Source organism: Oryzias latipes, chromosome 15 (assembly GCF_002234675.1).
Source record: "Oryzias latipes chromosome 15, ASM223467v1".
NCBI classification, from domain to species: Eukaryota; Metazoa; Chordata; class Actinopteri; order Beloniformes; family Adrianichthyidae; genus Oryzias; species Oryzias latipes.
In genome coordinates this window covers 16549323-16561662 of record NC_019873.2, presented here as the reverse complement: position 1 = coordinate 16561662, position 12340 = coordinate 16549323, and the positions used below count along the sequence as shown (strand labels likewise).

General features: G+C 38.4%; 1 protein-coding gene across 1 annotated transcript in view; it reads left to right on the top strand.

Annotated features, from left to right (window-relative positions):
* Positions 1-12340, top strand: part of arid5b (AT-rich interaction domain 5B) — a 78520-nt gene that overhangs the window by 53270 nt on the left and 12910 nt on the right. Inside the window, exons 5-8 of the mRNA XM_011484322.3 lie at positions 4318-4481; positions 5549-5819; positions 9733-9785; positions 10956-11053. Coding sequence (XP_011482624.1) covers positions 4318-4481; positions 5549-5819; positions 9733-9785; positions 10956-11053 — 586 coding nt within the window. The remainder of the gene's footprint in view (positions 1-4317; positions 4482-5548; positions 5820-9732; positions 9786-10955; positions 11054-12340) is intronic.

Here is a 12340-nt window from a genome sequence, read left to right as displayed (position 1 = left end):
GAAGCCTTCGGGGAAAAACATATATATTCCGAGAAAGCTTTAAATGCTTTAAATAAAATCAAATGTAAAAAGTAATGCGCTTACTAGCTTGACACACAGCAAGCTAAGAGGTCTGAGCTTTGGCACTTTTAGAGTAACTAAAATAGAAAGTAAAAAGGATTCCCGCACTCCCTCCTAGCTTGCACAACTGAAAATTCATTGCAACATTTCAGCACTCGAGCTTTCGTCAGGCAAACTAAAATACAAAGAATGGTCTGTTTGTTTAGTAAGGATCCTTAACAAAGAAAGCTTTACTGCTTCCTTTCTTTTTTTACCTCCTGTGAGATGAACGGCACCATCTTCTTGAAAGAAAGCAGAGATTACCACAATACCTTCTAGTCTAAACGTTCAAAGCCATTTAAAAGTAGGTGGTAGGTGAATCGGAGGACTTTTTTCTAATCCTCATAATTAATTTTAGCCCTAACCATTCTGATAAATACCTGCATTTATGGAATTGTCTTTAATTTTATAGCATGAATCAAACAACATGCTGAAAATGTACTGGGAGGAACATACCATAGTTCTTGTCATCCATCTGTGCAGCATCTGTTTAACAACACACCCATTTAAGCTCTGTTGAATTTGTCACACAGCTGTTTTATATTATAAATTATAATGAAAATGTATTTAAAAGAAAAATTATAATATTATAAATGGAATTCAGCCACGAGAATTGTCTAATTGTACTTCACCTACAGAGTTTGACACAAATTATTTCTCTGTGTATCCTTGGAACCTTTTTGTAAAGAATGCAGGAAAAATAATAAAAAAAAATTCCCAAGGAAGTCCAAATATGGTGCTTTCTTTGATCATAAATAAAATATGTTACATAACAATTAGGACCTAATAAAATAGTAAAAAAAACATTGTGGATAATTGGATTTTTGAGAGGATTACATAAGTATTAGTCAATTAAAAAAAAAAGAATCTATTAAACATATTTTCTGTTATAGGCATGAATTAGCTGCAAAACATTAAGGTATCCTCATCAAAAACCCATCATCTGCACAGAATTCAACATCAATCTGTCTCCCACTTGTGTTTTTTAAAATCTATTCTATGCCAGTAAACTGATTTTCTGACCAATCTAATTAGCCAGCCTTTGATCTTTATTGCTAGTGTGACTAAAAATACAAAACCGCAGCGCACATCCTATTCTAAGTTGTGACTGATTATTTCAGTCGTGAGTGTTATTGTGCCAAAAGTGCCAAATGAAGGGATGAGTTGGCTGCTAATCTGCTTAAGTACATCAAAGTATTTTTAGATCCCTGAGCTTTTTGTTGCACGTCGAGTGTTTGTTTGCATTAAACTAGATTTTTTATTTTTTTTATTTTTTTTACTGTTGATTAAATGAACACATTCATAGGTTTTTTTCATAATGCAAAACATCTCTGAGCTCAACTGTGGTTAGGGTTGTTTGTTTTTGTCTCTCTTTAAAGGCAGTCTGTCAGTCAGTCTACTTTGTCGGTTCCCTGTGGTTCCAGAGCACAAAACCATGAGAACCCTTTCTAAGCTTTACCTAATGAGTTTTTCCATTATGCTTGACATCAGTGGAATAGCATTATCTCTGTGTTTAATTGAATCTGAGAGGGTGAAATTATTAAACAGAGCTTTGTTTTATAGCTAATAAGAGCTGAGCGCATTTGGCATCATACAGAGACCAAGTTGTCATCTCGGCTGAAGTTGTCTTGACTTCCATGGTCCGTGGCTCTTTGACAATTCATGATGGATTCTCGCCCTAGGGAACACTCAAACCTGTGTATGTGTGTGTTTGCGTATGAATTGCCTCACCTCCCTCTAGTAAGCTGCTTTACATCATTGTGTCAACAGAAAAATGTTGTAGGCTTTTCTTTTTGTTTGTCAGTCCATGTGCACATGTGTGCCTATAAATGCGTTTTTGAGTGATGTCTTTTAGTCAGGTTACCATCCCACATAAGCAGAAAGTATCAGAAATGAATATGGAAGCTTGGTCAGCATCCGCTTTTGGTTTGCAAAGGGAAGTACAGTATCATACATGCTTAAATAACCTATTTTTCTGGTACACTGACAGATGCACTTAATGCCCACAGAGAGGTAAAAATATCCCATCTCCCAGGGTGCTGCAAAATCATTGTCTTGTGATGCACGCTTTGTTTTCCCGCAGACTATAAATGTCCATGTTTCTATTCTAGAAAATCAATCCGCAAAGTTGCTCCATGTTAGATTTTCTCATTCTAAAGCAGGTGACTCCTCCCTTATGCAACACCATTATATTTTTTGTTGCATGGAGGTTGTCTTCACTTGACCTTCTGTGCCTGTTTGTCTGCAAAAACACATAAATGCATAATACATTTGATGTAATTCAATCTTATTTATAACCTGGCTGCAGTGTTTTAGCGTGTTAAGCAGCTCTCAGTCACTGAATCGATTATTTCCTTTTTGTTTTTTTAGAGCTTTGTTTTGCTGCAGTTGCAGCATTTTTGTACACAGCAGCATTTGACCTGATGAAAAATGTAAACAGACAGTTGTTACATAAGAGAGTGTAGGGTATCGCAGAGGGCTTGATTGGACTAAAAAGAGACCCATTCTCTGAGCATGGACCTTACTCAGCAAAAAAACTGGAAAGAATTCAATATTTGTTTAATTGCAAGGCCAGCATATGCTTTTAATATCTGGTTTATGGTCATCAGTTGGTTCTTTTAAGAGTTTATCGGATTTTCTCTGTGTTTGTTTACCAAGGCTAAATTATGGCTACAGGATGAGATTATAAATATTGTGAACTGAGTTTATGTGTCGCTCACAAATGACCGTAATAGCTAACTCACAGGATATTTAGGTTTTCTCCAACTTAATGAGTGTTTGCCAAAAAAAAAGAAAGCAGAGCGAGCTGCTAAATGAGAAAAGAGAGAAGGGACACGCCCAATGCTTTCGAAGTAAAGATTACTGTGTTGAAAACTTGTTTTTTTTTCTGTGTCAAAGGGAAGACAAATGCACAGCAAATGCCCTTGGAATTTTCCTTGAGCTGTTTTTCCACCGTGTGGTGAAAATAACAACACACACCGATAGGGTGATGGGTTGTGAGCACTTCTCCCTTTTAATGAGGTTTGATTTTATTCAGCTCCAGTGTTATTGTAACACTTCCTTGATGGTATTTGATCTGACAAAAATAATCATTCGAATTCTTTTGGCAAAAAAGCAACCTTGGATGGAATTTAATTGTCATTGCGGATGGAAAGAAGAAGTGTTGACACTGATAAATGTGTGACTGAAGTTAGATTATTTGAAGTTTCTTTGGTTTTTCTTCCCTCTTCTCTTTCTCTCTTTTGTGCTTATCTCTGTTTGTGTTGCTGCAGTCAGGCTAGGCAGTCTGCCAAGAAGTTACATTACAATCGTGGATTGACATAAACGTGGGCGTACAAAGGACTTGGTGGGTTTAAATACTTTATTGTGTGTGTAATATGAACTGAGCAATTATATCTGCCAGCCTTTCAAACAAAGAGCTCCTATCAGGCAGGTTCATGTGTTTTTAATTAACTGCATTGAGCTTTAAGACATAGGCAGACCAACCAGAGGAAAACTGAAAATAGAGACATGATGATCTTTTTTTTTTTTCTTTTTGAACCGCTGGAGTTCAGTTTAATGTTTTATGGTGAGAGGAGGAGATGGAAGCAAAGTACAGCTTGTTCCTGTTGTACGTGTTACTTAAAGAAACACATACAGGCTTCTGTTTTTTTTTCTTTCATTTGTCAAAAATATTTCTGCCTGCAGAAACTGTGTGAAATTTCTCTCTTTTTTTTTTTTTTTCTTTGTGGGTTCGTTGGTTAACCAGCATCTGTAATTTGCAATATTTTGCCAACTGCCTAACTGTTTTGACTGTTTCTCATCAGCAGCGTTAAAAATACATCCGTCAAAATTTAAATGTAGTTACACTTTTAGGCTCAGAGCAAACTTTAGGATCATGTTTACTAGCACACTGGAGCAATTTGGCAACCTGCTACACTATTCAGCACAATGTAGCTCTGATCCAGCTTAGAAATAATTAGCTACAGGCTAGCAGGCCTTTGAAATTCCTTTCCCAAGTTGTAAACGGTCCTGTCACAGCCTCTGTTCTCAGCAGCTGAAAGTCAACAGTTTCTGGCAGGAAATCCACTTTGGCCTTCAATGTTTAGGTATTTTATTCTCACTGTAAATCGTATGGTAATATGTTTAGGTGAGAGGATCAGATCTCGTCCACAAAGAGGGATGAATCACTCAGTGCCGCCTGATTTGACAGTTATCACACTGTTTCCTCTCCCTTAGCTCCCAATCTTAAGGGGCGACCTCGGAAGAAGAAGCTGTCCCTCTCGCAGAGGAGGGAGTCCCAGGGTCAGGCTCAGGGTCAGGGCTCGTCAGGGTCGACCCAGAGTTCAGCAGCTGTTGGAGCGCAGGAGCCGCTCAGCCCAGAGAGCAAAACTACAACCAAGGTGAGGTTAGAGGAGTTTTGGAAGAAATACACAGCACAAATCAAAAAATGAAGTTAACTATCAAAACATTTGCCTTTGAAAGAGAGCAATTCAACCGCAGCAGATTTTTAGGCAGCTGTAAAATGTGATTTAAAGATGGGTGTTTGTGTGAAAGCTTGATTTTAAAGGTGTTACTTTTGCTATCTGTTTCATTATTGCTTCACTTGCAGAATGAGGCCAATGCATTTCAGTTATACAATCCACTCACTGTGGCAGTACAGTGGAACAGTCCATGCATGAATTTAAACGTGACTTTGAAGGACATGGATTACATAATGACATGACATAATCTGGAAAAGGTGCACTTGTGAGAACCCAGGGAGCAATTAAGAATATTCCAAATGTTTAATTTTTTCTTTTTTTTTTAGTAAAATAAGCTCATAAATATATGTTATGATGTTTTATTTTCATCTTATACATTGATTCAATGATTTATTAAAACTGATAGCATTGGGGATGGAGCAGCACTTATGTGTCCATGTTCTCCTTCTCCAACACAGCTTTTAAAGAGTACAACACGATCCCACAGAAGGACAAGATGTTTATCTCTTTTTTGTAGAACCTCACTAAATTATAAATAATAGAATATGAAGGAGTCATCTGTGTCTCAAAACAAATTAAAAGAAAACCACAGTAGTTTGTGGAAGAAACGAGTGTTTTATTTACAGCCGCAATAACCTCAGTTTTTTTGTGTCTGTTATTCTTTCAGTTTTCTTGCATTGTTAATGAAATTCAAGTAGGATAAATATCTCTCCTAAAAGCTGCCATCTCTGTGACCTTGCACAGTTAAATTAATATTAGCGATTCTCTCCCAGAGCGTAAGTCAAACTTGTCTGTCTCTAATCTGTGATGACAAGAAGAGCAGTTCCATTCATAATCAATGAGAGGCTTCCTCTGGGGCCACGAAAAAACACTGTTTGTTTTGCTCTTAAAGGTAAACCCATCTAATGCAAACTGTCTGACCTCGTTTACGTTTCAGCTCTCCTTTAAAAATGTTCCTGCTGATTCCATATGCTGTGCCTTTGCAGGTCAAACCCAACTGTAAAGCGGTACTCAACGGAAAAATCACCACACCAGCCAGGCAAAGGGCCACTGGCCTCAACAAAAAATCCTTAATTGAGGAAAAGGAGAGGGCAAAAGAGAAGGAGGAGAGAAGCGACAGAAAGGAGGAGAAGAAAGAGGAGGAAGCATCAGAGGAGAACCGGGCAGAGGAGCAGGCTTTCTTAGTATCGCTGTACAAGTACATGAAAGACAGAGACACGCCCATAGAGAGGATCCCCTTCCTCGGCTTCAAGCAGAGTGAGTAGTGCAACTTACTTTCCTATTCCCTCACTGTTTAAACAAAGGAGCACTCTTGTAGATGCAGTAGTAAAGTTTGTGTGGGTAGATTTTACGAGCGTTATTTTGGAAATTTAGGTCACAACATTGCCGTTGGGGAAGGTTAACACACTGAGAGGGGATAAGAAACAAAAAAAAAAAGCCTCAATACAGAGTGAAAGAAAATAAACCTGTAGGAAATCACATAATACACAAATAAAGAAGCTAAAAATATTTTCATGCTAAATTAGCTTTGAAGAAGAAAAAAAGACTCCAAATTACAGTTTAGACTGAAACTGTTCAAGATGGTAAACAAGCAGGGAAAAACCCTGTGTGGGATTTAATCAGCACCTTTAACCACATGTTAACTATACTGCCCCCGTGTTGTGATCAAATGAGAAGCAAGTACCTGCTTTGTCATAACATTACAAAGCATGAGCGCTTCAGGGGGAGACTAAAGCAAGCAATATGCCAAAAGTCAAATGTATCTATATATATTCTAAAAAGCATTGTATAAAGAATGTTTGCGTATGAATAAATAATAATAAAATAGGCTAAATAGTTCAGGTTGAGAAAAACTGCTTCCAGCAGCCTGTAAAAGATTTGGGAGGCTTCAGTCAAAACATATTTTATTTGGCTTTCATATAAAGAGAGGATGACTTCTCACACTTGTCAGAGGGCTTTTGCTTTGAAGGCCAAGATGATCCTTTAACAGTGTTAAAAGAACATCAGATGTATGGGAAACACGTCTGCCTGAGATGAAAGATGTCTAATATAGGTCAGAAGCTTAGCTTGCACTCAAAATGCACAGGGCAGAAAGAAAAAAAAAACACGCACTCTGTTCTCCTAAAAAGTGCATTTGTTTAGGTCGTTTGATCTTGAGGCAAGACACCTGAGAAAGTCGACTCTAGCTGTGTGTGTGTTTTTTAAAATAAATGTGCAGTTTGTTCACGGAAGGAACTGGCATTTACTGTCACAAGCCAAAAAGGATTGAGCTATTGAGATCAGAGAGCAGCACGTCAACTCCAGCTAATGAACTGGAGGGAGGAAGATGTGTTCTTGAATGTACCAGTGACAGTTTATAGCATGGTAAAACTCATTACTCTAAACTATTACATGCAGGTAAAGCTGTGGTCGCCTTGACTCTGCTAACCTCACCGCAGTATTTTGACAGTCCTGTCATCTTGGGTGCCAACACGTTGTAGCTTAAATAGGTCGTCGTGTTTGTGGGAGACAAGAGCGGGAGGAAAGGAGGAGGGAAAGAGAGGACCAGAATTAAATACCCAATAGGCTTTACTTTTAGTTGGCATTTCTCTGTTTGAGCTCAGAATAAAGTCGAGGTCCACGCGCCAACTGTTTTACATACAGTGCATGCTTTGAATCCATAAACCAGCCACATCATAAGCAGGGCCCTCATTAAATAGTGAAATCATGCTGTTTAAACTTCGTCCTTGGCAGCGAGAATACATCAACACATATAAAAAGCAGTAAAAAAGGAAAACACATCATAATTAATACAAACCCTTAGATGTAATCAGCCGCCGTTTTCATATTCGTTCCTTTAGGCTCAGCACAAATGCGCAGGGGATCAAAGAACTCACTTTTCTGCAATGGAAATGTGAAAATGTGTTATTTTAGTTGCATTTCTGTATTAATTTTCTTTCATCAAGTACTTTGGAGCTTGACAAAGCAACAGATGGTTGAATGATTTACCAGATTTACTCTGGCTTTGTTGGCTCGGCCGGTAAAATATCAGTTTGCCTTGACTTTAATTAATCCGAATGTGGACCTCGTTTGTAGATCCGTGTTTCTGTGCATCCCAGCAGCATGACTCATCACCGTTTAGTCAGTCTGCTTTTAAATCTAATTGCTCATTACATTGCAAAACCTGTAATATTAATGTTGCTGGCCCAACACAGTGCCTGCTTGTTTTTCCTGCAACATTCTAGTCCTGAATTTCTATTTCTCCCAAGGATCTGAATGCATTAAACATGTAGAGCAGAGATGCTAATTTGACAACAGTATGCTTAAAAAAACAAAACAAAGGGAATCATTTGATGGTATTTTGCAGGCTGAAGGCATCCTTTTTTTCTGGTTCTTGGAAACCAAAGTAAACAATCATTGTGTTAGAAGCACACAAAAGAAGAAAATGCAGCTTTTTGTCCTCGCAGAATGTTAAATAGATAAAAGTTATTAATTCATAAGACTTTCTTAAGTCTGTGTTGGAGCCAACAGAGTAGCAAATATTCATATTCCAGCAACCCGATCTACATTTATTCCATTTTAAAGAATCACTTAAGTATTTATGAGAACAAAAATGAGCGAAAAGAACTCAATGTAATAGTCTGCCTCAGTCACAGATGATAAACAACGGTAACAGTTGTTTATTCTTGTTACTCACTGTCCTATTTTTGTGCATCTTATTTGTCATTGAGTTAACTGAACAGCTGCTGCATCTGATGCTGTGTGGGTGCAGAAAAGGTGTTAAACAAAATGCGTTTGTGAACTAAGGGGGAAGAAAGGAATGAAATACTAGCGGTCGCGTTGTTTATTCTGAAAGCTCTCCTAAATTATTTGATAAGTGTGCGCACTTGTGGCAATTCCCGCGTCGCTCATTGCTCGGACATCAGCGGGTGATTGCAAACATCAGTTCCAATTTGTCCTCTTCTCGTAGCCCTGTTGTCTAATTGCCATGCCATCGGTGTGTCACTGAGGCTGCATTGTGTTGCTGTTTTTGTCATCCTTATCTCAGTGATAATTGCTCCTGCCAAACAGAGAGGAATTAAGAAAAGAAATTACTAATGACAAGACATCTAAGAAAAGGCATGTTCTCTCATTTCCTTTATGTGTTCTGTCCCCTCCCAAACCCGTGTGCGATTGTGGTAATTACAGTCGATGCATAACAAGCCAGTTAAATAGACCATCTTTGTGTTTCCACAGTCAGAAAGCACATTGTGCCTGCGTGCTCAGTTCAAACAGAAAACCTACCCAGCTCCCTTTGTTATTCCACCCGTGCATTGACAACGGTCGCAGAGAGGAGGGAAAGGAAAAAAATCAATGCTGTCAAATGCGGAGATAGGAAAATGTCATTTTGACAAATGCAAGGCTTTGTGTACGCACAGATTGAATTTTGATGGATTTCTCCCCAGGCGAGGCCCCCTTTTCTTATTTATAGGCTTTCATATAAAAATGTTAAACAATGATGTTACAGGAAGCAAATACAAATGTCATTGGCACACAGACTCCTCCAATGAACTTCTAGCTTCTTTGTTTTGTGGGAAATATTTTGTATTGGAGCAATTTGAAGCCTCTCTGCAAGCTTAAATGGCTATTTTTAGAAAAAGGAAAAAAACAACGTCACATAGGACTTGTATTTTTATCTGGCCTGTCACGGGTATTTGCATGAGAAAATCAATGCAAATGAATTTGCATTAGTTCAAACAGAAGTTTGAGTACTTTTCCAAGCGATTGATGCTTATAATGGTTTTCATTCATACCTGCAGGCTGCAACAGAGGGTTCACAAATGCAGCATTTTATCACACTGTGGTGTTTATACAGTTACTCTGTATTCATTTGCATCATTTGATCTGACATCCTGCATTGTATTGTGTGAGGATGATGAAAATCTGTCATTTTGCCAGCATTAGAGTATCTTTCAGTCTGTGTGATAGTATAGCAGGCACAAATTATGCCTGATTGCTACATAATCGCTGGTAACGTTTAACCTTTGATGGTGTATTATTCTTACATTCTGTAATTGACTTGTTGCCTTGACTGAAAGATCAAAATATTCTTCTTGTCTCTTGTGAAATGACTCTATATGATGTAACTTGTATCAGCTCAGGTTCTTTCCCAGAGTTCCTAACTGCCTTGTTTGTTTTCTGTCTCCAATAGTCAACCTTTGGACTATGTTTCAAGCTGCTCAGAAACTCGGAGGATATGAGCTGGTAAGTATTCACATATGTGGCAATATATCCTCGTTTCTTTGCTGCCGTCCCTCCCCTCTCCTCTTCTCCTCTGTTTCAGACTCTCTCTTTCACTCCTCTGGATATCCACTCCTTTCTGTACCTGTCTCCTTCTTTCCCTCCAAGTTTTTTTTCTGCCCTTCTTTAGCCCCTAGAGGTCATTCTGGATTTTCCCAAGAAGAGCCTATTGCTTGCAGCCACTTTGGGCAGAATTGGTGCTGTTTGTTTCTAAAGCTCCTTTGATGTGTAAAACACATGTTCCCGTGTCCTGTACTGCGCAGAAGGAAATTGGATAAATTGCTCGACCCCCCCCCCCCCACACACACACACACACACACACACATTGGAGATGTCGTGAAATGCATTCATATATATGTATATTCTCCCACTGTTTACAGTATACTGGGCAATACGCACAGACAGCCAAAATGAGTCAGAAATAAGAGCGTATAAGGCATTTACCTTGGCAGCCATACCTGCCGTTTTTTTGTTTATTATTCATATGTGCACATTTCCAAAGCTCAGCCCTTGTTTGATGTGAAGTCATCAGCAGTGTTGCTCATGCTTGTGTCTTTATAATATAGCAAAAGTCAGCACACAGTTAGGTGAGGCTTGAATGCTTTTAAAGACCCACTCCAATAAAAATTGTGTTTTTATGGCATTCTTGGCACTCAGCGGAAAATTTCTGATCAACTTGTGCCACTCTGCAGAAACTATGACCTAGAAAACGACGCAGGTTTTTGGATTTTGGCTAAAATGACATAATCATAACTAGAAAGCACAGCGGAGGCTTTTATAATAGATCATAAATGATTGGAGTGGGACTTCAGGCTCAGTGGCTGATCTCACATTTCATGTTGAGGTTTTTGTTGGTTTAGTGGATCTTTGTGTTTTGTGTAAGGACTCATCTGTTATTCCCATCTGTTTTGTAATAAGGAGTTATAGCTGGAATAACTGTCTGCATGTGAGCTTATTATGTTGGAGAATTGGGTGTTGAGTATTCAATAACTGGAACACCGCGACTCAGTGACTCCCTGAGAACTTTAAATGATCTCAACCAATTGGGTTTCTTCCCCCCAACCGTCCAGTTTTATGGTCTGTTTGTCTTTTTCTCTTTGTCTTATCCCTGTGTCTTCTTGCCTGTTTCTTTAGATCACGGTTCGCAGGCAATGGAAACATGTATATGATGAACTGGGCGGGAACCCCAGCAGCACAAGTGCTGCCACATGTACACGGAGACACTACGAGAGGTGAGCTACTTTTTCTTGCTGCCAAACACTAAGGTAGCTTTCTACCATTCTGAATGATACAGCATCTAAAATAATGCCTCATTTAAAGCAGCAAAACATATAATGATCTTGTAAGCAAGAGCACTGCTCTGACAAAAATGCATTGAACAACACACTACTACTGAATGTTATGACTGGTTATCACTGCAAAACTACTCAGTCAGGTTGATTCCAGTTTGAAATTAAACTGGCATTAAACCGGTCTTTTTTAAATATTGATTTATTTTTTCAATTGCCTATCCAAGAATAGTTTTGTTGGGTTAATAGGTTTAAGTCCCAATCCAAACATTTACTGTAACTGTGTTTCCAGTGGTCTTTACAGTATGATTATGCAGTTTTTAGCCTAAATGAAAAGCTAGTGTCATTATTGAAGATACACTTTCATAGTTGTTTGAAAATTGCCTTTGAGTTGTGAGCGGGAAGGGTAGCGTGGAAGTAACCCTCTGCTGATATCCCATGTTTAAACTATCCTGCTAGCTTACAGCCCCTCACAACCCCAAGCTAGCATTGGCAGTGCAACAAAAACAGCGAGCAATGTTAGAGCTATCCAGCTCTTCAGTTCTGAGCCAGATGGCAGCTCCAACAGGGAAGTCGAAGATATAAATTGTTTTTTTTTTGTCTGCAAGTGGATGCATCAGAATAGAGCAGGGCAGGGAGACTTTAGCCCGCCCATTTCAGTTCCTGCGTCACAGCTGAGAGCTTTTTCAAACAGCAGGTTTTATCTGCTCCTGATCCACCACGATTTGAATAAAGAAATACTCAGAAATGCAGTTTTAATCTTAAATGTCCTCTGTCATGAGAAAAATGCTATAAGCATTTGAGTGGGTCTTCAATATGAAGTTTTATAAGTAGTACTAAACAGTAGCCAAATAAAATACCAGAAATTACCTTTAATTAAAAGATTTTTGGATTCAATGAATTATTTTTCTTTTTCTATGTAAAGATCGACAGGATTGCATTTTTACATCCAGCTTTAATTTATCTACTTTGTTTTGTATCAACAAGTCAGTTCCTTATAAACCAAAGTCAGTTCACACTGAGATGAGATTCTGTTATTTTCTTGGGATTAATTGAGCAGCTGTTTAGCACTATGGAACCAATTATTCTGTAATCCCCTTCCATTCTGTTCTACAAGCAACACCAAAAGAGGATTAAAGAGCTGGAATAACAGCAAAGTTTTGAATTATTAACTGACTTACATGGATTCACAGAATCTATGCTTTCTCATACATATGCATGGCAAGCGCA